The sequence below is a fragment of the Taudactylus pleione genome, unplaced genomic scaffold (assembly GCF_031769625.1).
Source record: "Taudactylus pleione unplaced genomic scaffold, aTauple2 ptg000547l, whole genome shotgun sequence".
In the NCBI taxonomy this organism is placed as follows: domain Eukaryota; kingdom Metazoa; phylum Chordata; class Amphibia; order Anura; family Myobatrachidae; genus Taudactylus; species Taudactylus pleione.
This window is the reverse complement of record NW_028284949.1, coordinates 3,789,493-3,817,141: the sequence shown is the minus strand read 5'-3', so window position 1 is coordinate 3,817,141 and position 27,649 is coordinate 3,789,493. Positions and strand designations below refer to the sequence as shown.

Genomic DNA, 27,649 nt, shown 5'->3' with positions numbered 1-27,649 from the left:
GCTCTTCACCACAAGAATATATTCCCCCTCTATATGCACACTACATCGTACATCTACGGAAGAGGATCTATCTCTTCCCATGCCCCACTTGTCATTCCCTACACGTCATCGTACAGAAACCTGAAGGGGATCTATCTCATTCCATAAGGGGGGAGGTAAGAATGAGGGAGCAGGTCATTGCATTTATTTGTTATTTATTTCCTTTATAATTGTTATATTATAATGCAGGTGGAGCAGACTCTGGACTCCTGTCGTTATAGTAGTATAAGTGGAGAAAAATATGGTGCCCTGTTATGTAAAACAGGTTTAGTAGACTGTTATTATAATGCACATGGAGTAGGCTGTGGTTTTATGTTATTATTATAATACAGGAAGAGCAAAGTCTAGTGTCCTATTGTTGCACTGCAGGTGGAGCAGACTCTGGTGCCCTGCGGAAGGATCACTATGTGACGTTTCTTCTATAGAAGCCCCCTGTGGGAATATTGGCATACTTGCCGACCTTTGCAGCCAGGTAGGGACTGCAGGGGGTATAGTGCAGCAAAAGTGGGCTGTGTTGGGGGGCGTGACATCGCAGTCATATCATTGTGGCCCTGTCCCAGCTATACAATGCTGTGATTACCAGAATTGTGTAGCTGGGAGCGGAGACATAACGCGAATAGTGTCATCAGCTGCCTGCACCGCTCACTTCACTCGGGAAGTGGGCGACCGCAGGCGGGTGTCTTTGGGATACTTACCCACTCTTCCAGGTGACTACGGCACCACCGGATTTCCAGGAGCCTCTAAGCCACAGGTTCTCAAACTCTGTCCTCAGGACCCCAAACAGTGTATGTTTTCTAGGTCTCAGAGGATCACAAGTGAAATAATTAGCTCCACCTGTGGCTCTTTTAAAATGTGTCAGTGAGTAATGACTACACCTGTGCACCTGCTGGGTGACCTGGAAAATGTGACCTGTGTGGGATCCTGAGGACCGAATTTGAAAACCTCTGCTCTAAGCCATTCTGGGAGAGTAGGCAAGCATGAATCTTGGTGATAAAAGGGGGATGAATCATATCTATCTGTAAGTGAAATGTCTCCCACATTATTTTCCCATAAGGGAGACATAATATATTATTTTTAACTTACCTGCTGTTGTACTGTTTCTCCATACACATACTCACACATAGGGCCTGATTCGGACCCGCTCGTGAGCGCAGGACGCTCGCAAGCGGGTCGATGGTGCCGAAGTGCGCATGCGCGAGACCCGGCGAGCGACGAGGAATCCGTCGCTCGGGGTCTCGCAGCAAAGGGGGCGTGCTGTCGATGCACGCCCCCTTTGGTGGGCGTGCCGGGGGCGTGGCAGCCAGACGGAGGCGTTCCCGTGGGAACGCCTACCGTCTGAGTCCGGCCCCACTGACATCAGTAGTGATGTCAGTGGGAGTGATTTTGGCTCTGATAGAGCCAAAATCAATCCAGGGTTTGCGGCAGCGAGACCCTACCGCAGGGTCTCGTCGCAAGCCCGATGGTCGCGATGGTCTTGACCATCACGACCATCTTTTTGGCCGCTCGCATAAGCTGTGGGTGGTCACCCACAGCTATGCGAGCGGCCAGGAGGCCGCTCGAATTTTAGGTAGGCCGGCCCTGATTCAGAGCGAGCGCTCTGGTCTGAGCGTCCGGCTCTGAATCAGGCCCATAGATACTTGATATTGACTATTGCTAAGCAGGAAGGTGTTGTTTAGTGCTCCGTGGTGGGGACAGAGAAAAAATATCTACTTGGATTACATGGTATAGCAAAAATAAAATATAGCCTTCTTGTGGCATAAAAGTCACTGCTTAGCATGCATACAGCATTATTTATTGATTAATTTTTGACGTGTGAGGTATTATAAAAAGATAAAAGTGTGCACATCAATCTTAATTGTCAGTTATATGCATTGCCCGGTGGACATATATAACGCATAATAATGCCTCCATATAATAGCTCTTATACCTTCATTATCAACTTATTTACCTCAATATAAGTGGGTCTATTGTTTATATTTGTGTAACAGTGCCCTTACTGTATTCTCTATTTCTAACACACCTGCAGGGCAGGGTCCTGTTTCTATCGTTTGACTGTTCCTGAGAAAATGACCAAGGACAAACCTCTCATGACTGAGAATATATTAAACCTCACTCTGGAGATCATCTGCCTGCTGACTGGAGAGGTGAGGGGTTCTGGGAATATCACAGTGACATCACTATTGTCTCTGGTACTAACACAGGGACCTGACTGGGGAGGTGAGGGAGTCTGGGAGTGTCACAGTGACATCACTATTATCTCTATTACTAACACAGGGACCTGATGTTTCCATAGTCTGCCCCCATTTGTTCAGGACCCAAGTAAAGTCTTGGAGAAATCATCAGATATTAAGTTAGATTAATTGAATGTATTTTGTTGACAATTGTGGGCAGTATCATGTGTGGAAACTTTTAAATAAAAATACTTATATTAGTACCTTTGATGCCTCTCAGCTATTGTTACTAAAAAGGACAAAAACAATATACACAGTATAGTCACAAGTACACATCTATGCAGCTATAGTCTCTGTAACAAAAAAAAAAAAAGTGGCTTATCCTGTGCCTCAGGTGATGGGCACAGATTCAGAACCACTGATTGCATATTGTACACCAAAGTACTGTGCTCTGGAATAAACTGAGAGGTGGAGCTGTCAGGAATAACATAAAGGAAAGACTCAGTGTATGCAGTAATAGAGAGCTCTGTAATAAGCTGAGAGGTGGAGCTGTTAGGAAGAACATAAAGGAAAGGCTCGGTGTACACAGTAATAGAGAGCTCTGTAATAAGCAGAGAGGTGGAGCTGTCAGGAAGAACATAAAGGAAAGGCTCGGTGTACACAGTAATAGAGCGCTCTGTAATAAGCTGAGAGGTGGAGCTGTCAGGAAGAACATAAAGGAAAGGCTCAGTGTATGTAGTAATAGAGAGCTCTGTAATAAGCTGAGAGGTGTCACGTGTCAGGAAGAACATAAAGGAAAGGCTCGGTGTACACAGTAATAGAGAGCTCTGTAATAAGCTGAGAGGTGTCACGTGTCAGGAAGAACATAAAGGAAAGGCTCGGTGTACACAGTAATAGAGAGCTCTGTAATAAGCTGAGAGGTGTCACGTGTCAGGAAGAACATAAAGGAAAGGCTCGGTGTACACAGTAATAGAGAGCTCTGTAATAAGCTGAGAGGTGGAGCTGTCAGGAAGAACATAAAGGAAAGGCTCAGTGTATGTAGTAATAGAGAGCTCTGTAATAAGCTGAGAGGTGGAGCTGTCAGGAAGAACATAAAGGAAAGGCTCGGTGTACACAGTAATAGAGAGCTCTGTAATAAGCTGAGAGGTGTCACGTGTCAGGAAGAACATAAAGGAAAGGCTCGGTGTACACAGTAATAGAGAGCTCTGTAATAAGCTGAGAGGTGGAGCTGTTAGGAAGAACATAAAGGAAAGGCTCAGTGTACACAGTAATAGAGAGCTCTGTAATAAGCTGAGAGGTGTCACGTGTCAGGAAGAACATAAAGGAAAGGCTCGGTGTACACAGTAATAGAGAGCTCTGTAATAAGCTGAGAGGTGGAGCTGTCAGGAAGAACATAAAGGAAAGGCTCGGTGTACACAGTAATAGAGAGCTCTGTAATAAGCTGAGAGGTGTCACGTGTCAGGAAGAACATAAAGGAAAGGCTCGGTGTACACAGTAATAGAGAGCTCTGTAATAAGCAGAGAGGTGGAGCTGTCAGGAAGAACATAAAGGAAAGGCTCGGTGTACACAGTAATAGAGCGCTCTGTAATAAGCTGAGAGGTGGAGCTGTCAGGAAGAACATAAAGGCTCGGTGTATGCAGTAATAGAGTGCTGTGTAATAAGCTGAGAGGTGGAGGTGTCAGGAAGAACATAAAGGAAAGGCTCGGTGTACACAGTAATAGAGAGCTCTGTAATAAGCTGAGAGGTGTCACGTGTCAGGAAGAACATAAATGAAAGGCTCGGTGTACACAGTAATAGAGAGCTCTGTAATAAGCTGAGAGGTGGAGCTGTCAGGAAGAACATAAAGGAAAGGCTCGGTGTACACAGTAATAGAGAGCTCTGTAATAAGCTGAGAGGTGGAGCTGTCAGGAAGAACATAAAGGAAAGGCTCAGTGTATGTAGTAATAGAGAGCTCTGTAATAAGCTGAGAGGTGGAGCTGTCAGGAAGAACATAAAGGAAAGGCTCAGTGTATGTAGTAATAGAGAGCTCTGTAATAAGCTGAGAGGTGTCACGTGTCAGGAAGAACATAAAGGAAAGGCTCGGTGTACACAGTAATAGAGAGCTCTGTAATAAGCTGAGAGGTGGAGCTGTCAGGAAGAACATAAAGGAAAGGCTCGGTGTACACAGTAATAGAGAGCTCTGTAATAAGCTGAGAGGTGTCACGTGTCAGGAAGAACATAAAGGAAAGGCTCGGTGTACACAGTAATAGAGAGCTCTGTAATAAGCTGAGAGGTGGAGCTGTCAGGAAGAACATAAAGGCTCGGTGTATGCAGTAATAGAGTGCTGTGTAATAAGCTGAGAGGTGGAGGTGTCAGGAAGAACATAAAGGAAAGGCTCGGTGTACACAGTAATAGAGAGCTCTGTAATAAGCTGAGAGGTGTCACGTGTCAGGAAGAACATAAATGAAAGGCTCGGTGTACACAGTAATAGAGAGCTCTGTAATAAGCTGAGAGGTGGAGCTGTCAGGAAGAACATAAAGGAAAGGCTCGGTGTACACAGTAATAGAGAGCTCTGTAATAAGCTGAGAGGTGGAGCTGTCAGGAAGAACATAAAGGAAAGGCTCAGTGTATGTAGTAATAGAGAGCTCTGTAATAAGCTGAGAGGTGGAGCTGTCAGGAAGAACATAAAGGAAAGGCTCAGTGTATGTAGTAATAGAGAGCTCTGTAATAAGCTGAGAGGTGTCACGTGTCAGGAAGAACATAAAGGAAAGGCTCGGTGTACACAGTAATAGAGAGCTCTGTAATAAGCTGAGAGGTGGAGCTGTCAGGAAGAACATAAAGGAAAGGCTCGGTGTACACAGTAATAGAGAGCTCTGTAATAAGCTGAGAGGTGTCACGTGTCAGGAAGAACATAAAGGAAAGGCTCGGTGTACACAGTAATAGAGAGCTCTGTAATAAGCTGAGAGGTGGAGCTGTTAGGAAGAACATAAAGGAAAGGCTCAGTGTATGTAGTAATAGAGAGCTCTGTAATAAGCTGAGAGGTGGAGCTGTCAGGAAGAACATAAAGGAAAGGCTCGGTGTACACAGTAATAGAGAGCTCTGTAATAAGCAGAGAGGTGGAGCTGTCAGGAAGAACATAAAGGAAAGGCTCGGTGTACACAGTAATAGAGCACTCTGTAATAAGCTGAGAGGTGTCACGTGTCAGGAAGAACATAAAGGAAAGGCTTGGTGTACACAGTAATAGAGCGCTCTGTAATAAGCTGAGAGGTGGAGGTGTCAGGAAGAACATAAAGGAAAGGCTCGGTGTACACAATAATAGAGAGCTCTGTAATAAGCTGAGAGGTGGAGGTGTCAGGAAGAACATAAAGGAAAGGCTCGGTGTACACAGTAATAGAGAGCTCTGTAATAAGCTGAGAGGTGTCACGTGTCAGGAAGAACATAAAGGAAAGGCTATGTCTAACCCAAACAATGAACAGTTTTATGTAATGGTGAATGTGGTTATTTCTTCATCACAGTCCATAGGGGACACAGGGACTACACTGGGGTATAGAGTGGGAGGTGGAGTCCGGGCACCAAACCGTTACATTCTTCAGCAACGTGCAGCACAGGCTCCTCCTTGCCTATACCCCACCCCCAGCCCAGGCTCCTCCTCCCCTATACCCCACCCACTGCCCAGGCAGGCCAGTCTAGTCTGGTGCCGCAGGAGCGTGCACCTCTAACAATTCTCTTCTTTTTTTCGTCTAACTCTGGAACAGCAGGAACTAGCGGACAGACAAGCGTGTCCCTTGTTTCTGAAGCATCAAATATGCCTGAATACATTTAAGATCTAGATCAAGTTTCATTAAAAAAGCCGCCTCTCCTGCCACTTCTGGTCTCATGGCTGGGAATAAGCACCACACTCTGGTAACCATGATTGATTGTTGGGACTGTCGAAGCCGAATAATCTTTAAGAATACCTGAAGACGCCATTTTGAGTTGTCTGCAAGACGCCATTTTGCATCTTTAGCACGATGCCATACAGATGGTATACGGTGCTATTTAGCGTTGCGCGAATGCCGTGCTAACTGCTCACTGTTAAAGTCCTTGCATAATAAATGCGCATGAATACACATATATATATAAATTTAAAGACTTCATATATTCAGTGATGACAGACAAGTCTTGTGGACTTGTCTCTGACAAGCATTCTGCTGCTCGTTGTGTAGGTTAACTGTAACGATTAGCGGGTTGGCTTTATACAGCGGGTGAAGGTGAGTGGACGCAGCCGTTTAATACGTCCACCGGTGTAAATCTCTATTGAAAAGTTCAGAGTTTGCTCAGATGGGTGCTAAACAAACAGTGGAGATGTTAGACGATGCACTGCTTTTGGAAGGGCTGACAGGTTCGGCAAGGCATTTATTGCATACAAAATACGGTGTGTATGCTATTGCGCACTGTGATGTATGGGTTAAGATGACTAGGAAGTGTGCAAAACCTTTTCCTAGAATTGACAATATTGATGTTGAGGTGTTGAACAATTTTAGAGATAGTGGGTCTCATTCAGACCCGATCGTTAGATGCAAGCGGTCGCCCTGATTGAGGGCGGCCGCTTGTATCTTGAAGTGCGGCCTCCTGGTCGCTAGCTAAGCTGTGGGTTACCACCCACAGCTTAGCGACCGACCAGGGTGATGGTCGTGATGGTCAGGACCATCGTGACCATCGGGGCTTGCGACGAGACCCTAAGGTTGGGTCTTGGCACTCGCAAGCCCCAGGGAGCTTCCTGCTCTGATCGAGCAGGAAGCTCCCCACTGACATCATTGCTGATGTCAGTGGGGCCGCCCCCAAACGGCAAGCGTTCCGTCGGGAACGCCTCCGTTTGGCCGGCCCCCCCCCCCCCCCCCCCCGGCCCTCCTTCCAAACGGGGTGAGCTGTCAATCAACATCGACAGCTCGCCCCATTTGGTGCGAGACACGGAGCGACGGAGTGGCCGTCGATAGCTGGGTCTTGCGCATGCGCACGTCGGAGCCGGCTCCGACGTGCACATGCCCAGTGGGCAAACATCGACCCAGTTGCGAGCGCTCAGCGCTTTCGACCGAGTCTGAATGAGGCCCAGTATCTGTGTGGCGAAATCTCTGAGGAAAAGAGTAAAGTATAACGATTGCTTGAAGTTGTGGCAGCATGAGGGGAACACGTGGCTTAGCGCCGTGCACGCATGGCAAAGTAGCGTTGCCGAAGGTGCATGTGTTGGCGCAGGCGCACTTCCGCCGCCCTATGCTGCTGAAGTTGAAGGTACAGCCAATGCCAAAAATAATAAAAATGTAACAAGTAACTTGTGCCCGCTTCTGAGCAATTATAAGGAAAATGTTTATGATGCAGATGAACCTGTTATGTCAGCCCTTTCCCATGTTGTTCCACTGTTAAATGTTCCATCACAGCAAGTACAGGTAGTGGCCCCACCAATGTAAGCAGCAGAGGTGGCCTCACAAATGGCTTCACCAGTGGTAGTGCAGGAAATGGTGACACCCTCTGTAACAGTAGAGGAAGTTGTTAATACCATACGTAGCCATTCTAGACTGAACTCTCCACCAGGTAATAAGACCAAAGGTAGCGGTGTGATAGGTGTCCATCCCGTCCGGACACTAACTATTCCCAATGGGAATCCGGACGCGAATGGTGTAGTGGCTACCAGGGATGTAGCAATGCATTGTCCATGGACGAGAGCAGAGCTACATTCCATAATAACAGAATTCCCTGATCCTAGAAAGGAGTTAGCAAAGTGCCAGAGAGTTATAAGGGATTTAGGTAATGCTCATGAGCCAACCAACAAAGATTGGCGAGTGGTATTATGGGCATGTCTTCCACTCAATACCGACGTGAAAAAGTTTATCACGGACTGTGTATTGGATGTAGATGGTCTCTTAACTGATGAGGATAATCAGAATAACATAATCCGCATAATCACCCAATTGGCAGTATACTTTCCAGTGGTAGTTAACTGGAGAAAAATTTTCACAATTAAGCAGAAGGAGAGCGAGTCTGCAGCAGATTATTTCACCAGAGCACTGCAGACTATTACCTAGTACACTGGGATAGAGGACATAAAAGACAGCACACACTACAGGGAAATGGTCATTACAGTACTCATGGATGGTCTCAAAGACAGTTTAAAAATCAGAGGGTCTCATTCAGATGTTCGATGTTACCCAAATGCACATGCGCACGACGGAGGCGTGGTAGCCGTCGTTATGGGTCTCGCACCAAAGGGGGCGTGCTGTCGATGGTGAGTGACAGCACGCCCCCTTTGGCGGGCGTGCCGGGGGCGTGGCTGCCCAGACGGACGTGTTCCCATGGGAACGCCTACCGTCTGGGTCCAGCACCACTGACATCTCTAGTGATGTCAGTGGGAGTGTTTTTGGCTCTGATAGAGCCAAAAGCACTCCAGGCTTGCGGCAGACGAGACCCTACCGCAAGGGTCTCATCGCAAGCCCGATGGTCGCGATGGTCTTGACCATCACGACCATCTTTTTGGCCGCTCGCATAAGCTGTGGGTGGTCACCCACAGCTATGCGAGTGGCCAGGAGGCCGCTCCAATTTTAGGTAGGCCGGCCCTGATTCAGAGCGAGCGCTCTGGTCTGAGCGTCCGGCTCTGAATCAGGCCCAGAGTTCAGACCTCCCATCCTGCGTGGAGAGGCATTACTGTGGACACCCTCAGGGAAACTGCTATTGAACATGACAAAAACATCCTCAAGAAGTGAGAAACGCAGAGTGAGAAGCTGATGGCCGTCAGTCTTCACGCTCTGGAAGCAATGCACCCACAACCACCAGACACCCACTCACCTGCGCAGCTACAAGTTCTCAACACATATCATCCTGCGCAGTCACAACTTAGCAAGCCATACCACACATATCAGCACCAGAACACATATCACACACAGCCACAACCCTTATATCCACCTCAACCATTACCTTTCCACATTCCCCAACCCACACAACAAAAACCTTTCAAGCCACACCAACCACAAAGGTGTTATAACTGTAATCAGCTGGGACACTTAGTTAGGGATTGTAAAGCAAGGAAAGAGGTACCATCTAACAGGGAACACCTATATACCCACAGAGAGGACAGTCACAGAATGCAGGAAATTTCTCAGTCACCTGCTCAAGTGGTGGCCCTGAATGCTTTATCAGAGAATGACAGTCAGCGCTAGGGGTCAGGTCATACCCAGTGTTCGCAATGATAGACTCTCATTGGCTGCTGTGGAAAGCCGTGCTGGGATCAAGTGCCCAGCGCTGGGACAGTGTTTGTTCCCAGCGGCGGGTACCTGGTGACGGCGGGAGAAGCTTGGCTCCGGGCGCGAGCTGAGCGGAGCTCGCTGCCCAGAAGCTAAGCAGCGGCGGCAGTGGTTTGGCACTGGACGCGAGCCAAAGCTCGCGGTCCAGCAGCCAATAGGAGGCAGACGTGACGAGCCATTCGCAGCTCGTCGCGTCATAGCCCCGCCCACTCGCGGCGTCTTGAATAGACGCTGCTGAGCGGGAATGTTCAGTCCGTCGGCGGAGGGGAGGAGTGAAGCCCTCCCGAAGACAAGAGAAGAGCGGCGCAGCAACAGTTCCGGCGGCTGCGCAAGAGGCCAGAAGACGGCGTGATCAAGAAGGAAGAGGCTGCGCCGCTGGCCAGGACGGGCCAGCGGCAGAAGACCGAAGCTGAGGACCGAAGAGGACTGCGGGGGAGGAAAGCAAAAGAGCTAACGAAGCTCCCCCCCGCAGCCTCTTCCACCGTACCGGAAAGGCGGCCTTGGGCCACCGGTATTTTACTCCTTCCTAGACCACCAGGGTTGTCGGTTACTAGGCCCGTGGGATAAATTCAGGCAATAGGCCTGTGGGTCTATAGGCGGGCACAAGACCCGGGCAATATAGGGGGCCCCCCAAATAGGTGTGTGACTTGGGCATTAGGCCCAGGTCACTAGAGGGCCCACCTATTTGCCCTTTCGTGGCCTGGGCCTAATGCCCAGGTCGCTCACACATATTAGGGGGGCAGATACCTTCATTGGACTGATAGGCGTACTGCTGCTGGGGGCACTGCACAGGGGGACTGCTGCTGGGGGACTGCTGCTGGGGGAACTGCACAGGGGGACTGCTGCTGGGGGCACTGCACAGGGGGACTAAAGGGCATTAATGTGCGGCATAATGTGTAAAGGGCATTAATGTGCGAAATAATGTGTAAAGACCGGGCATTTATCCTTTGATACATATACCTATTACCTAAAGTGGCTAACCATAATATCACTTTAAAACGGGTCATGTGAATTAATTACAAAGGTTCTGTGACTGGCTGACTTCATGCCTAGATTTCACCTGGTTTTAATGAACCTGTGTAATCCATGAGTGTTCCAGTTTAAAGGGATGATATGGTAAGCCTACTTATTCACTATGGGTTTTGTGAACAGACAAGTCATATTACCTGAAAGATCGTGCATGCATTAAAACATGCATTTAAGGGGCTTGTGGGGATATCTGATGCTGTTGGGGTATCAGATCTGCATTTTAGGGGCATGTGGGGATGTGTGGTGGCATGTGGGGAGGTGTGAAGCATATGGGGAGCTCTAAAGCATAAATTATGATGGGACCCAGAAATGGTCAGGTAGGACCCCATTTTTTTAAAGTGGTGGGTCCCTGGGACCCACAAATTTTGTCGCTCACCGCGATCATTGCATACCTGTAGTCTACAGTCAGTCAGATTAACTGGGAGTATTAAGGAAGAACCGGTAATGACAATTAATGTAGCTGGTACTAACCATTCTTTTCTTGTAGACACAGGGGCGAACAGATCAGTGTTAAATTCTCCATCCAATTTACAGGTGACCAGCGAGACAGTACCAGCAGTGGGTGTAACGGGTAAAGTGCAGCATTATCCTTTGACAAAATCTGCAGAGGTTACTATCGGTCCATTGCATACCAGGCATTCCTTTCTCCTGGCAGCAGCGGCCCCTACTAACCAACTGGGAAGGGATTTGTTATGTAAAATGGGATGTGTCATTTACTGTACCCCTAATGGTATATTTTTAGACATCCCAGAGAGAGTTGCGCACGAGGTAAGGGATATGTTGGACACTCCCCAAAGGCTAATGTTTCACTCTACCATCTTAGAGCAAAGTCCATCACAAGTAAAGGAGATGTTATCTCAAATACCTGGTTCCCTTTGGACCAAAGATGGACAGGACACTGGATTAATGGCAAATGTAGCTCCTGTAATGGTCAACTTAAAGGTGGGAAGACAGGCTCCAAAAATCCCTCAGTATCCTTTAAAACCAGAGGTGGGGCTAGGGGTGTATCCCATAATCAAGAGGTTGCTCCAGCAGGGGATTTTAGTCCATACAGCCAGTGTAGCCAACAGTCCCATCTTTCCTGTGAAAAAGAGTGGTGGTAGGGGTTACTGGCTAGTGCAGGACCTAGAAGGGTTAATAAGGTAGTTGAGAGCCAATTCCCTGTAGTGTCAAATCCCGCTGTCATTCTCATGCAGATCCCACCAAATGCAACTCATTTTACTGTCATTGACCTCTGTTCTGCCTTCTTCTGTCCCTCTACATCCTGACTGTCAGCATTTATTCGCCTTTACATACAGGGGGGTACAATACACATGGACACGATTGCCCCAGGGCTTCATAGACAGCCCCAGTATCTTCTCCCACGCCTTACACGACTGTTTACAATCTTTCCAACCTGCCAATGAATCTGTTCTAATACAATATGTAGACAATTTGTTGTTGTGCTCTGATTCGTTTGTCATGTTTAAATGATACTAAACTTTTGTTGCTTCATCTCTCGCAAACAGGGCACAAAGTTGCAAAGGATAAATTACAGCTTTGCCAGACCATGGTTAAATACTTGGGACACTGCCTAACCCAGGGGCTACGACATCTGACTACTGACCGTATCCAGGCCATACAGACCATGATACTGCCGCAAAACCAACAGCAAATCCGTACCTTCTTGGGAATGTGTGGATACTGCAGAATGTGGATCCCAGGTTTTTCTATTTTGGCTTTACCATTGCAGGACTTCGTTTCTTCCTCAAAACCAGATCGTGTCATACACACTGAGGAAACAGAGCAGGCTTTCCTTAACCTTAAGGACAGTCTGACAAGAGCACCTGCATTGGGAATACCTGATTATGAAAAACCCTTTGAGTTATATTGTACGGAAGCTGATGATTGCGCAGCAGGTATCCTCACTCAAAAACATGGTGATGTCAGTAGATCAGTAGCATACTACATTGCCCAATTGGACACTGTGGCAAAATCACTCCCAACGTGCTTAAGAAGTGTTGCTGCAACCGCTCTTTTGGTAAACAAGAGCGAAGACGTAGTATTAGGCCATGATACAACTGTCTATACACCCCATGCAGTATCTGCTTTGTTGAATTCAGCCCAAACCAGACATGTTTCCTCAGCTAGGTTCACAAAATGGGAATTAGCTTCGATAGCACACGCAAATATCACCATCAAGTGGAGCAATACGTTAAATCCAGCAACATACTTACCATATGTGTCTCGAAATACACAAAGGTGGAAGGTGAGCCTCTTGTAGAAGGTGAGTTTTGCAGGAATACTGATACCCATGACTGTATGGATTATTTGAATCAAACCTTTACAGCTAGGCCTGACATTCGTGATACACCCTTAGAAATTGCAGATTTGACGTTTTACACGGATGGGAGTTGTCATAGACAAACTGACACAGGAGAGTTATGTACAGGTTATGCTGTTGTTAATGACGAGGACATTATAGAAGCCGAACCCCTTGGTCCTCCTCACTCGGCCCAGGTGGCACTAAGAAGAGCATGTGAATTGGCAGCAGGTAAATCTGCTAACATTTACACTGACTCTAGGTACACCTGTGGGGTAGTACATGATTTCGGAGCTCTATGGCGTCTTAGAAATTTTATGACAGCAGTAGGCACACCAGTCGATTCATTCAAAACATATAAAAGGACTATTGACAGCGATCCAAAGGCAGTAGCCGTTATAAAGTGTAAAGCCCATACATGTGAAGAAGATCCGGTGTCCCTGGGCAATAACCGAGCAGACAAAGCTGCCAAATGGGCAGCAGGGTTGAGAATAAATGCACCAATTGAACAGATGATGGTTTTTCAAACTATTGATATGCAGAAATTAATTGAGATGCAAAATTTGTGTTCCATTCAGGAAAAGGCCATCTGGAGATCCAAGGGATGTGGGCAAGAGTTTTCTTGACTCGAGAGATGGACAAGGTAAGCAGGTGGCTCCCAAGACATACTACCCAAGCTTGGCTGAGGCAGCACATGGTCTGACTCATCTGGGTAAACAAGGTATGTGCAAGTTGGTGAGAGCGTATTGGTGTGCACCGGGTTTTTCTTCTCAAGCTGTGAAGAGGGCAATGTCTTGCCTGACCTGCTTGAGGAAAAACGTTGGAAAAACAATACCAACCGAGCCATCTCACATCCCTCTGACAGACTGACCTTTTCAGGTAATACAAATTGATTTCATCCAATTACCACCCTGCAGGATTCTCAAGTATGTATTAGTTTGTACAGATGTGTTTTCTAATTGGGCAGAGGCATATCCAGCTGCCACTAATACTGCTGCGTTTACTGCTAAAAAGATTGTTCAGGAATTTGTATGCAGAAACGGTATCTCTAGGATCATTGAAAGTGATAGGGGTACTCATTTCAAAGGTGATGTCTTCCAGAACATGTGTAAGTTAACGGGGATCAATAGTAGGCTTCACACCCCCTATCGACCGCAAGCCAGTGCCAAGGTGGAGACGGTAAACAGCACTATTAAGAACAAACTGTAAGATCATGGCTGAGACAGGGTTAGCATGGCCAGAAACCTTACCGCTCGTCCTCCATAGCATCAGGACCACTCCTAGACCTCCTCTTAATCTGTCCCCTTTTGAGATATTGTTTGGTAGGCAACCTCATTTGATTGTACCTTAGAAAAATGAGTAAGCAGTTGAAGCAGCAGCAGGAGAAATTGAAATTGTTGTCACCTGATATGCCAGAAACAACTGTCATGATGTTGAACCTGGAGAATTTGTTATGATCAGGAATTTCTTACGTTCAGGTTGTTTGACTGATTGGTGGGAAGGTCCGTATCAAGTGTTGCTGACGAGTACGACATCCTTGAAAATGGCAGAGAGAGATACCTGGGTCCATTCCACTCACTGCAGAAAGGTCAACCAACCGGTGGAGATTCAAGGCGGAGTCGAGGCAGATAACGTAGACCTGTCAATTGTGAGCCTGTTCCGGGAGAGTTAAAGGTTGCAGTGAGACCCCCTGAGCTAGAGAAATTTGTAAATTACCACTTCAGGAATGGAATGGTGTGCCGGGATTACGTTTGTGTCTTCTTCCAGAGTTTTCATCATCCTAGTTTGTTTCGGGATATCCTGTTTCTGTGACGAAGGATGGAGAGAGAGGTTGATGGTGATGTCAATGGAGTGGCACGGAAGGAGGAGCGATACATTCACAAGGGCTGTATCTGACCAAACTTAGTACTGTAATAGTTAAGAGATCTGTTAACCAGGAAACTCGGAGATAGTGTGAAGGGTTATTGTCTGAAGAGTATTGTATTTGTGAGAATTGTGGGTCCCAAATCAATGAGAGATGCATCCAACGGTGCCAGCCTAAGTATGATCCGTATTTGGGTGGGTATCCTTTAGAGGATTCCCATACCATGGTGGGCAAAGTTTTAAATCAGACCGACTGTTGGGTGTGCTCTCACGTGCCTCAGGGACAGCATAATGTAGAGTTAGTGCCATTTCCATTAAATGTCTCTGAGGTCCTTGAATTGCAAAGAGGGAAGGCGCTGGCTGGAAAATTTCTTATGTCCAAACCACCTCATTTTAAACTCCACCAGTATCAGGTTGATAGATCCTTGTTATGTTTGAACATCACCAACCCCAATAAACCACGGAATTGGGAGGTGACCGGGAATAATCAGACAATGACCTTTTCACTAAGAGCTGATAATGAACCAATCAATTTTGAACTTCTACACTCCATTAGATTAAGTGGGAGACACTTCCGGTACAGGTATACACGTAGTGATGCCAAAGAAATGGTTGGTAGGTTACCAGAAGGGTACTGTGTAGGAGTTATACAACCAGAAACGTGTATGAGTCAGATGGGAGAACCTGAGATAGGATTATTTGCTAGAGAAATGTGTTTAATGATTATGATGTATTCTATTCCTTACGTACTCCCAGATGATGTTTATTTTATATGTGGAAGGAAAGCGTTCAAGTGGCTCTCTCCGAGTTCAGAAGGTTTATGCCAGCTGGGAAGGGTACTCCCAGAGGTTATGACACTTACACATGGTGAAATGCTTGGTATCCATAAAAACACACCATCCCCATATCTTCATACACAGTATGAACACAGAGACAAAAGAAACATGATACCTGGTGATGTGCATAGAGCTACACCGTTGATTAGTGAAACAACTGGCTTTCAAGTTTTAGTAGCATTGGATCCCACCAGGATCGCTCTGGGTACTTTAAATTTTAGATATATACAAGATCTTGCCAAATTGATAGATAATATCACCGAGATGTATGATGACACGTTTAGGTACACAGGTCAGGCGTTACAAGCTTACAAGAAGGAACTTGTGCAGCACAGGTTAGTGTTGAATTATTTGACCGCTGTTACTGGTGGATACTGTGTGGCCACCCAATGTGGTGTAAAATGTTGCACGTATATCACCATTAACACTAGTGACCCCAAGGAGGTGATAGACCGGAAGATGGATGAAATTCTGCAGTTGAAATGGGAATTTTGAAAGAACCATAATGCTTCAATGGCTGAAGTAGAGGAAAAGGTCGAAGAGTGGTTCTCTTGGTTGAACCCTGTGAAATGGTTCTCCGGTCTAGGTGAGTGGGTCCAGGAAATGGTTGCGAGCATAGGCAAGTTCCTTATCTTAATATTAATTGTCATCTTAGTAATTGGCTTATGTGTCAGGTGTGTTCCTGCTGTGTTGAAGTGTGGAAAACTTACTAAAACAAACAGAGAAACTGAAATTATGGTGGTGGTAAGTGGTAGTAGTATGGATACCAAGGTAGAGGAAGAACTGTATTACAATCCTGAACTAGAATGTACCATCAGATGATAAAATGTGAACAAGTCTGATCAGGCATAATAAAAATGTATTATAAATGTTCCATCCAACATCCTAAATAATGTCATCCCAAGTTCCCAAACTTCCTTTATAGGTTAGATGAGTTCCCACATCCTGCCAATGATCCCTTATTCATCCGCAGATGGCGTATAAGGGTTGTTTTACCCTCCTTGAGACGCATTATGGTTCCATGACCAATCTGTGTCACACCGTTCAGGACATTTGAATAATACTTTGGTTAAAAAGGTTAAGAACAGAATGTGATAGCATGTTGTTTGCTATCAAAGGGTGGACTGTCTAAGCCGGATGATTGGCTGAGACCAAATCTTTAAGAATATCTGAAGACGCCATTTTGCGTCTTTAGCATGATGCCATAGAGATGGTATACGGCGATATTTAGCGTTGTGCGAATGCCGTGCTGTTAAAGTCCTTGCATAATAAATGCGCATGAATACACATATATATAAAGACTTCATATATTCAGTGATGACAGACAAGTCCTGTGGACTTGTCTGTGACAAATAATTAAGACTACATAAAGATACGGTGAGCGTTTGCTCCGCATACAGATACAGTATGCCTGTGACAACTGAAGTATAACACAGACACTGATATGCTCAGGAGGAGTGTTCTGAATGTAGATTTAGAGACAATTGTCAGACGTTTGGCTATCGTTAGCAATTGTAGACCTTGTGTCCAATGCTAATGTGGTTAAGAAGAACTGAATTATACTCTAAATAAACCATTGTCTTTAAGTCTGACTATCATTGTATGTCTAGAAAAAACTAGCATTTATATTTGTGATTCCAACAAGCATCTGCTGGCCACCTGTGAACAGGAAAAACTCCATTGTCTCTCATTTTTTAGTTCAGACAGAAGTAATATTAATAATAACCAGTTACTGTTTAAAGATAGATATATATATTTACACTTAAATGATCACGTGTATCCACAATGCGTGCACACATATACACAGTTGCTATTGCAGATATAAAAACACACAGCGCATGTGTGCACTGTACACAACCCCTGCACACAGCGCACCTTTTACGCTGTGCTCAGACGCACAACGCATACTTATATATTTATGTAAATATTCCACTGTTACTTAAGCAAGTGTGTGTGTGTGTGTGTATATATATATATATATATATATATATATATATAAACACTAAAGTTATTATTAAAGGTTTTGTCAACTAATCACTATGGTTTAAAGTGTATACATGATATTTAAGGTATGCAAAATAGTAGACATGTCATGTTTCGTACTTTACTGATACCCTGTCTATTTCCAGATCTCCGGTTCTATCGGCAAGGGACTCGCATCATGCGTTCGGGAGTTATGGATCATAGTGAATTATTGGTTACAATGTAAAACTCTGTATGCAGTGTCTGTAGTTAATTTAAATTAAACCAATTAAAGAAAGACAATATCATCTCAAGAGACTGTTGGAAGATTGGACATACCCCTAGAACTGTCCAATAAGAAGATCATCCAGGAGCAAGAACCAATAAAACAGTGTTTGTCTGTCCCTATTGTGTTGCTATATCTTGTAAGAGAATATATACATGCACCTATGGGCTAGTGTTCAGTCGTTAACCATTTGATGACTGCAGATGTCAGAATTGAATGGCTGGTACCGGGGCGTAAGCGTCTGTATTTGGCTGTACCTTTTTGTATTTTGATCTTTGCGCTCATTGGCCCTCATTCAGAGCCGTTCGCTATTTGCGGTCGTTCGTTTAAAAACAAGGGGTGGCTATTCAAATGATCCGTATGCACATTGCAGTCTGTTCACACCTCTAAGTCTGAACGAACGAGCAAAACATACGCTCGTTTATTTGTTAAAAACGCCCCCTGGCCGCTCGCACCATACGTCATGTCCGCTATTTATTAGATTAATCGAGTACATCGACCAGCGTATGAACTGCTCGCTATTCTTGTGGTTGGTGTTTGCTACCACAAATTTGCGAGCAGTTCTGGCTATAAAAGAACCCAGTGACGTGGTCAATGACGCTGCTGTTTTAAATATGCACACCCATAAAACGCCCGTTTTGACCTTTAAGCACGCCTGCGTTCGGATCTCCACTCCCCATTTTCAAGCACCTTCCCCTGTTACCACCCACATACACCTCATTCTGTCACTCAAAATAGCAGGCACTCGCTATATAGCGTACAAACGATTTTTGGCCGCACTGACTGGTTCGCGCATGCGTACTAAAAACCGTACGCATGCGCAGATGTGCAAACATCGCTCGGAACGAGCGTACTGCCGCTAACGAGCGGCTCTGAATGAGGGCCATTGTCTAGATCAAAGCGTGTGACCTTTGTTTTTACTTGCAATAATAATATTTTGTGCTTTGGAACCACACTTATGGTTTGGACAGCGATTATTTCAGGTTTAAATAATTGTTAGGGGTATAGCGATAGTTAGAATTCCATAGGACCTTACATAGGAGGGAATTCAATTGCGGACTTACGGTGGGAATTGTCATTGCCACGTCGTCTAAACGCCAGCAGCGAAAGCCCATCTCACACCCTTCGTCCAGGCGCCCGAATGCCTGATTCGCTCATCCCTATGGGGTAGCGACCGCTTTTGAGCAAGATCCAGCGGCTGCCCAGATTCAGCCGGGCTAATATATTTGCTCTTAATTGAATTCACCCCACTAATCCTCTAAGAAGGAGATGAGCTAAAAACAGCTTTCGGTACTGGGGAAGGGCGCTGTAAATACCTTGTGACGCCCCCAGAATCTTACGCCTCTGAGGTGTTTCACGCTTACTAAAGATAACGAAATGTTATTTTTGAATCATTTTATAGTCATGTACCTGGATATTATTTGTCCTCTCAATGACGTCATATGCGAGACAATGGTCCTTATGTGATATTGTAAAATTGTGGGTTTTTTTTCAAAAACATCTTTTATGATGCTCAACTGGTTAAGGCACAAAGTTACGGTCTGTACTTCTTAACAGGTTGTTCCAGCCTGTACAATCTGGAATAGGCGCATACCGATAGGTATAGACTCGCCCATCTGTGTACTCCCAGTGACACTGCATTCTGGAACATGTCAGGGACTTCTACATGTAACCCTGTTCTGTTTATTATCTCACATGTTTAGAACGTGTGTTAGTGTTGGATATACTTAAGCAGTGTCTGATTTTCTGAGACCATTACTTCAGAGTTAATGATTAGAACTGTATATTGGGATTAATCTGTGAACCAGTGATAGGTATATACATCACGTGCTGAATTCACTTCTCTTTAATACACAGGATTACAGAGTAGTGAGGACATATGGTAAGCGTGTGACACGCAGCAGCCGTCTCCGTATGTCAGGAGGGATGAGCAGGACCCAGAGCCCCATCACGGTGCCTCCACCTCACTCACTGATACATGAGAGACACAATGACCAGAAGATCCTGGAACTCACCAACAAGATCATTCAGCTGCTGACTGGAGAGGTGACTGCTGGGAATGGGACATTATACAGTAACACCAGGGGATGTGTCTGGGTGATGACTGGAGAGGTGACTGCTGGGAATGGGACATTATACAGTAACACCAGGGGATGTGTCTGGGGGATGACTGGAGAGGTGACTGCTGGGAATGGGACATTATACAGTAACACCAGGGGATGTGTCTGGGTGATGACTGGAGAGGTGACTGCTGGGAATGGGACATTATACAGTAACACCAGGGGATGTGTCTGGGTGATGACTGTATTATTGTGTGTGTAAGGTTCCTATAAGGTGTGAGGACGTCACTGTCTATTTCTCCATGGAGGAGTGGGAGTATATAGAAGGACACAGGGGTCTGTACAAGGACGTGATGATGGAGAATCACCGGCCCCTCACATCACTGGGTAAGAGAAGACTGTCACTTACTGTAATGGAGAGAGCAGCTATGGGGTCATCTATATACATATCTGATAATCACATATATACAGTGTAATCAGTCACTGTGTGTCTCCTACAGATGGGGCCAGTAACAGGAATACCCCAGAGAGATGTCCCCGTTCTCTTTATTCCCAGGATGATACAGAGGAGAATCACAGGATCCCACAGGAGGATCAGGTAGGTGGGATTTATGGTCTCACCAAACGCCAAAATATCAGTGACTTTGTATTATCTGATCTGTAGAGAAGAGCTGCGTGGATCTTATACACTCATATATATTTTTATTTAATCTCAATTAATTGAAGCAGGATTTTTAAATTTTTTTACATTTTTTATTGTTTTGCGGGTAATTTAGGGTGAGAGAGATATAATGCGGATATTATATATGCAAATAGTGGTCAAGTAAATCCAGTATCTGATGTGGATATACAGTATGTGGGGTCCCAGGGATCCGTAGAACACTACACACGTAGACTTCACTATGTACAGAGTAAGCAGGGTATTATTAAGTCTTGCATGTAAACGTAACAATAGTGGAAAACCTACAGTGTGATCAGCATAAATACTCCGCCTCCCCATTGGGTAACATAGTCCAGCAAGTGGCAAGTGAGAGTCTCCCAAGTAGTAAGTCCCAATGGCACAAATGTCCTGACCAGACCTCTTAAGAGTAGTCTTTCCCTATATTCCCTTTTTATACCCTCAGATCCCTGTGGGGACTGACGGCATCCAGATTTTATGTGCACGGGACTATCTGTGGCCAAACCTCCCCCATGTGATACGTGACAGGTAACCCACCCACTGTGAGGGCCCCAAAGCGTTAGGACTAGAGATGAGTGGGTTTGGATTAGTTCTGATTTTCCCGCCAAATTCTAAATTTTCCCGCAAAAAATCGGGTCTCAGAAAGAGGCAAAACATCATCTTTCATGGACAAACATCATCATGAATGATGATGTTTTGCCTCTTTCTGAGACCCGATTTTTGGTGGGAAAATCCTAATCCGAACACGCTCATCTCTAGTTAGGACCACGTGCATTAGAACAATGGACTGTTACTGTTGTTTCCATCTGCTCACTCCCACATGACAAGCCTTTGGCTGGTAGTTCAAGTTGGCACACAGTAGATTGTGCCCAGGGATCTGCAAGGCGGAGTTCCTTGGAACAGGTAATGTAAAGGAGCTCTTCAACAGAACGGCCGGGTTTCAGTGGTAAAGGACTTGGTACCTCAGGATTGATTTCCTCCCACTTGGCTGTGGAATGTTATGAAGATGGAATTCTATGCTGTCTAGGTGGCTATATTAATGTCCATGAGTCGACCTTTAGTGCTTGTGCTTAAAATAACGATTTATTTCACGGGTGTGGTACAAAAGATCAACATTCAGAATGTCGACATGGACGAAATGTCGGGATTGAAATAACAGTCGGCATGTCGACATAACGTTTTTATCCCTAACCAAAGCCTAACAATAAAATGGACTGTCGACATTTGGGTGCAATATTCTGACTGCATATCCATTTCACTATGTGACTAATATATAAGAGACGCAAGGCAGAATGAAAATATATGTTTTGATCACAAAGGTATAAAATTAGTAATAAACAAGATAATTGAATTAAGTCAGACATTATTTAAAGTGTCATTTTATTATTTTGTGGGTCGTTTAGGATGAATACCTGGCTGATTTTACAATAAAAGAAATAGAAATAGAAGGAGAAGAAGAAGAGACGTATGTGATGGGGGATCAGCAGTGTAAGGAGGAGGAAATCCCTACAGCTATCAGCACAGGTGAGTAATAATCACTAAGTACAGAAAAGTCACATATTCTCCTTGTTCTGTCACTACAGCACTCTCTTATCCTACACCCTCCTCTGTCACTACAGCACTCTCTTATCCTACACCCTCCTCTGTCACTACTACAGCCATATCTCATCCTACACCCTCCTCTGTCACTACTACAGCCATATCTCATCCTACACCCTCCTCTGTCACTACTACAGCCATATCTCATCCTACACCTTCCTCTGTCACTACTACAGCCATCTCTCATCCTACACCCTCCTGTCACTACTACAGCCATCTCTCATCCTACACCCTCCTCTGTCACTACAGCCATCTCTTATCCTACACCCTCCTCTGTCACTACAGCCATCTCTTATCCTACACCTTCCTCTGTCACTACAGCAATCTTTTATCCTACACTCTCCTCTGTCACTACAGCCATCTCTTATCCTACACCCTCCTCTGTCACTACAGCCGTCTCTTATCCTACACCCTCCTCTGTCACTACAGCCGTCTCTTATCCTACACCCTCCTCTGTCACTACTACAGCCATATCTCATCCTACACCCTCCTCTGTCACTACTACAGCCATCTCTCATCCTACACCCTCCTCTGTCACTACTACAGCCATCTCTCATCCTACACCCTCCTCTGTCACTACTACAGCCATCTCTCATCCTACACCCTCCTCTGTCACTACTACAGCCATCTCTCATCCTACACCCTCCTCTGTCACTACTACAGCCATCTCTCATCCTACACCCTCCTCTGTCAATACAGCAATCTCTTATCCTACACCCCCCTCTGTCACTACTACAGCCATCTCTCATCCTACACCCTCCTCTGTCACTACAGCAATCTCTTATCCTACACCCTCCTCTGTCACTACAGCCATCTCTTATCCTACATCCTCCTCTGTCGATTGATCGGCCAATATATCGTGCACCTGTTGGCCAGTGTGTACAGACGATATGTCTGTGAAGGTTGTCGTTCAGACATATCGCATTGGTTGTGCTGCACAGCCCATGGACAGATATGTCTGCAGACATATCGTCCATCAGCAAGTGTGTACGGTCGAGTAGCTGTTCGCCCGTACACACACAGCAGCAGCCGCGGGGAGGGGGGTAGACACGCCCCCGACCAGACACACATGATGGCCATTCAGTGTGTATGAATGACCTTCATCTGCAGATATATCTGTCAGGTGTGTACCCATCATTAGTTCTTCATTTGCAAATTGCAACTTGAAAATGTTTAATTCGCTGATTGTATGTACATTGTGGAGTATTGCCATCCACTCCTTCTTGTAATAAAGATTACATGATTCAGAAATGTTTCTTTCTATATATTTAATTTATCCCCAGCAGATGAACACAACCGCAGAAATAGCATGGGGAAACGTCTAGCTTTATCTACGGAGCGTGAGATAGAAGATCAAGACATGACACAGGATTCTACAAGAGAAAGCCCCATTACCCCAAATACACATCCAGTACTTTACACCGCAGATACAACATCTGATCCCTCTAGTAATGAGGACTGTTCCCCTGATTACACAGATACCGGTACACGTGATACAGTTCATACAAGTTATAAATGGTTTCCATGTTCTAAATGTAGGAAATGTAGGAAATGTTTTGCATTGAAATCACATCTTGTCCGACATCAGAAGTTTCACAATGGTACAAATCCATTGTCCTGTTCTGAGTGCGGGAAATGCTTTAAGCAGAAATCAGGTATTATACAGCATCAGAGAATACACACGGGTGAGAAGCCCTATGTCTGCACTGAGTGTGACAAATGTTTTACTCAGCAGTCCGGTCTTCTTCAGCATCAGAGAATCCACACAGGTGAGAAGCCCTATGTTTGCACTGAGTGTGGCAAATGTTTTAAACAGAAGTCCGCTCTGATTCAGCATCAGAGAACACACACAGGTGAAAAGCCCTTTATATGTCTTGAATGTGGGAAATGTTTTCAGCAGCAATCAGGTCTCATTCAACATCAGAGAGCTCACAAAGGTTAGAAGCCCTGTACATCTTCTGGGAAATATTTTACAGACAAATCAATTTTTATTAATCATTGGAAAATACACACAGGTGAAAAGCCATATTCATCCTCTGAATGTTTTACACATCAGTTACATCTTGCTACACACCTAGGGTTACCTCCTTCTCATTTTCAGATTCCCGGTTAGCAGGCATGACCAAAACCACAGTAGGGTTCGAACCATTTTGTTTGTCAGATTTCAGGCCATTATCTAATGACTCTAAAATGCCTCAGAGTCCCTCATGCCCCTTTATATGCATCAGAGTCCCTCATGCCCCTTTATATGCATCAGAGCCCCTAATACCCCATTATATGACTCAGAGCCCCCTTATGCCTCACTATATGACTCAGAGCCCCCTTATGCCTCACTATATGACTCAGAGCCCCCTTATGCCTCACTATATAACTTACAGCCCCCTCATGCTCCTTTATATTCCTCAAAGTCCCCTCATGCCCATATGCTTCGGAGCCCCCTAGTGCCCCTTTATATGCCTCTGAACCCTTCTATTCCAGCCTAGAGCCCTTCTCATACCGTTTATGCGAACTGGAGGAAAGTGTGGACATTTTTACAGAATATGTATTATTTTATCACCACTTTGTTCTTCCTCTACATTATAAAATATGCACCTTGGTATATAAATACAATAAGGATGTGGATGATCCATCTTTAAAGCAAAGAATGCCCCCCCGCCTAATACTGACAGCCTAGACCGGCATCGTCAAATTTCGAGGTTCAAAAAGTGTGCCCCACTCCCCTAGCATTGCTGCTACCAACACCAGGCTGTGCCAGCCAGGGCAGGTGACACTATAGCAGGGAAACTGGCAGTGTGTGATCCCTCTGTTATACTACCAACCAGCACTAGGTTGGTCAGGACAGGGCTGTTGCCCTAGGTGCATGCAGGCGCCACCTGCTGAGAAAGGTAGGTTATTTTGTGTTGATCTTATTATGGCTATACCTACACCCCTGGGTAGTGATTGTTGGTTTATCACTGACTAGCGACCTGCTCTGGCTTCACAAGGGAGCAATTTTGAATTTACGACGATAGTGGTTTTTCCTCCTGATTTTGTTTTGATGTGACACGCAAAATGGCCACATAAAGTTGTTCATGAGAAAAACAGGTTCCACGTAGGTCAACTCCAGCCTTGTTAAGTGTCTATCCCTTTATTTACTGTCATGCCAAAGCAGACTCTTACCAGGAATTTGACTTGTTTGAAATTAGAATCGTTTTTCACATAAATGAAATAGGAACGGTAAAAAAAAAGGAAAAATTTAAAATTTGTCTCAGTAAACAAGGCTTACATCAATTTTCTGGAGAAACTGGATAATATGTAACAATCTACATGGTATAAAATAAAGACCATCGTTGTGATATATCTGTAACGGTTTAGGCAGCAGAAGCTAAGAAAGCTCTCGGACGTCCGTTTTTTCATTGACTTGTTTCACTAAAATCGTTACTGCTCGGCTCCCTTTTGTCATACATTAATGTTTCATACACCGAAACCTTCCTTGACAAATGCTCTATAGAACAGTGAAAACTGCATCAAAATCTGTCCAGTGGTTCTCGAGATTAGCCTGAACAAACAGACAGACGCCTACCAGGAACTTTATTTTATGCTATGTATAGATAAAGCAGCATTTCCATGGCATGCTGGGACTTGTAATGCACCAAAGGAAATTAAGTGAAAAAAACACAAAGAAACTATTTTTATTATTATTACAAATAAAGACATTCCCCCCAAACCCTCGCTGTCCAGTTTATTGCTCACTTTAGTCCTGTGGTCTAGTAACGGTTCTTTCTTCTTCAGGGTCCATAGGCTCCACAGGGAGACCTTGGGGTGTAGGTGGTGGATCTGGAATCCGGGAACCACGCAGTTAAAAGCTTTCAGCTCCCAGGATGCACTGGTCCACTCTCCCTATACCCCGAGCCAGAGGCACCTCAGTTTTCGTTGGTGCCCGTCCGGAGTCGGTCACCATTACTCGGGAGGCTGTTTAGGCAGCCCTAAAGCTTTTTATTTTATGATTTCATTATTTTATATTCTACTACTTAGAGCGGGCAGCAGCAGACTGTTCATAGGACGTCTGCGCTGCCGCTCCTCGCCAGTTCAGGCTGGGGGTCTCGGCGGGCATCCCGGGGTCCATGCTAGCCAGGCCCCGAGGGAGGACCCAGACTGTAGCCGGACGTTAAGGGGACAGGTAAGAGCGTCCACACTCTGCACCTCCGGTCTCAGTGTGGACGCAGGCTCTAGCCTCTGAGCTTCACTAGACCACCAGGGACAATTGGTGTGGGAACCAGCGTCCCAGGGGGTTAAACAATCAGCAAGGGGAGACAGCTTCCCCATTAAAGCGGCTCCTCCCCTCAGCTTAGGGCACCTTTCCTCTGAGGACTGGTTTCTCTGAGCTGTTCTCCTCCTCCCACCACACCCTCTCTGAGGTCTCTGGCAGCCATTTTCTTTTTGTGGCATAGTCGCAGTTCTCTCAGGATAACGCGAGGTCCGGTACGCCTACATACCTCTCCCTGGAGTTAGCGTATGCAGTGCTATAGCCTACCAGACACTGAGTCTGTGTACTTGTCTGTAGTGCCAATTTGCAGTTATTTCTGCATTGAATGTGACTTATGCTAGCGCTGCCTGTCTGTGTCTTTTTTTTCCTGTCAGCATATATCTATACCTTTCTCTTCTTCAGGGTCCATAGGCTCCACAGGGGTATAGGTGATGGCAAAGTCATCCGGGCACCACGCAGTTACATTTTTTTCTCCCAGGATGCACTGGGTCTCCCTCTATACCCCGGGCCAGAGGCACCTCAGCTTCGTTTGGTCTGGTCACTGTACAGCAGTGGGGCTGTTCCAAACCCTGAAGATTTTCAATAGCTTCTCTTCAGTCCAGAGGACGTCCACGCTGCCGCGCCGAGATGACTGTACTGATCCGGGGATCTCGGCGGGACTCCGGGGTCTGTGCTAGCCCAAATACCCCACAGGACTTCTTGGACTGCAGCCAGACGTCGCGGGGAACAGGTAAGCGGCAGGTCACTGCTTGCAGTGATCAGCTTTGAGCAGTCCTTTTTCCTCCGGGTCTTGGGGATGGTCCGGAGATGACGGCAGGTGGATCCAGACTCAGATACCCTGCGCTTCCACTAGACCACCAGGGACTTAGGCTGACATGTTTACCAGCTTCCCGGAGGATAATTGTCGGCCAGGGGAGGCAGCTTTCCCTGTTCACAGCCGTCTCCTCCCCTCTGCGCAGCGTGACTTTCTACTGCGGTCTGGCTGGGCTGAGGCAGCAGTCCTCCTATGGGTACACCCCCTCTGAGGTTCTGGCAGCCATTTTTATTTCCCTGGCTAGTCGCAGATCGCTCTGGTTGTGCAGAGCCCGGGTCCCCCTACATACCTCACTTCAAATACTGGTCAGCGTATGTAGCACTATAGCCTACCAGACACTGAGTCTGTTTAGTTGACTTGTAGTACCATTGTGCAGGTGTTTTCTACATTGCTAGCGCTGTCTGTTTCTTTCTCATTCTGTCAGCCGTATTACTCTACCTTTTACTTTTTCTCTGGGGCCTTACAGTACAAGTGTTGTCAGGGTGTGTATTATACCTCACATTTATACAATAT

At 45.7% G+C, this 27,649-nt stretch overlaps 1 protein-coding gene across 3 annotated transcripts; it reads left to right on the top strand.

The window, feature by feature from the left end:
* The first annotated feature begins 9 nt into the window (after positions 1 to 9).
* Positions 10 to 25,782, top strand: LOC148500798 (uncharacterized). 3 transcript variants are annotated; one of them, XM_088451400.1, is made up of 8 exons: positions 10 to 155; positions 409 to 511; positions 2,066 to 2,183; positions 19,596 to 19,784; positions 20,062 to 20,185; positions 20,299 to 20,396; positions 21,881 to 22,001; positions 23,360 to 25,782. In XM_088451400.1, exons 3-8 carry the CDS (start codon positions 2,106 to 2,108, stop codon positions 24,016 to 24,018), a joined length of 1,269 nt encoding a protein of 422 aa, XP_088307526.1. In that variant the 5' UTR covers positions 10 to 155; positions 409 to 511; positions 2,066 to 2,105; the 3' UTR covers positions 24,019 to 25,782. The 3 variants fall into 3 exon arrangements, with proteins under 3 accessions (XP_088307526.1, XP_088307527.1, XP_088307525.1); XM_088451401.1 differs by lacking the exon at positions 409 to 511 and having other exon boundaries at positions 23,363 to 25,782; XM_088451399.1 differs by lacking the exon at positions 409 to 511.
* The last annotated feature ends 1,867 nt before the right edge of the window (positions 25,783 to 27,649 follow it).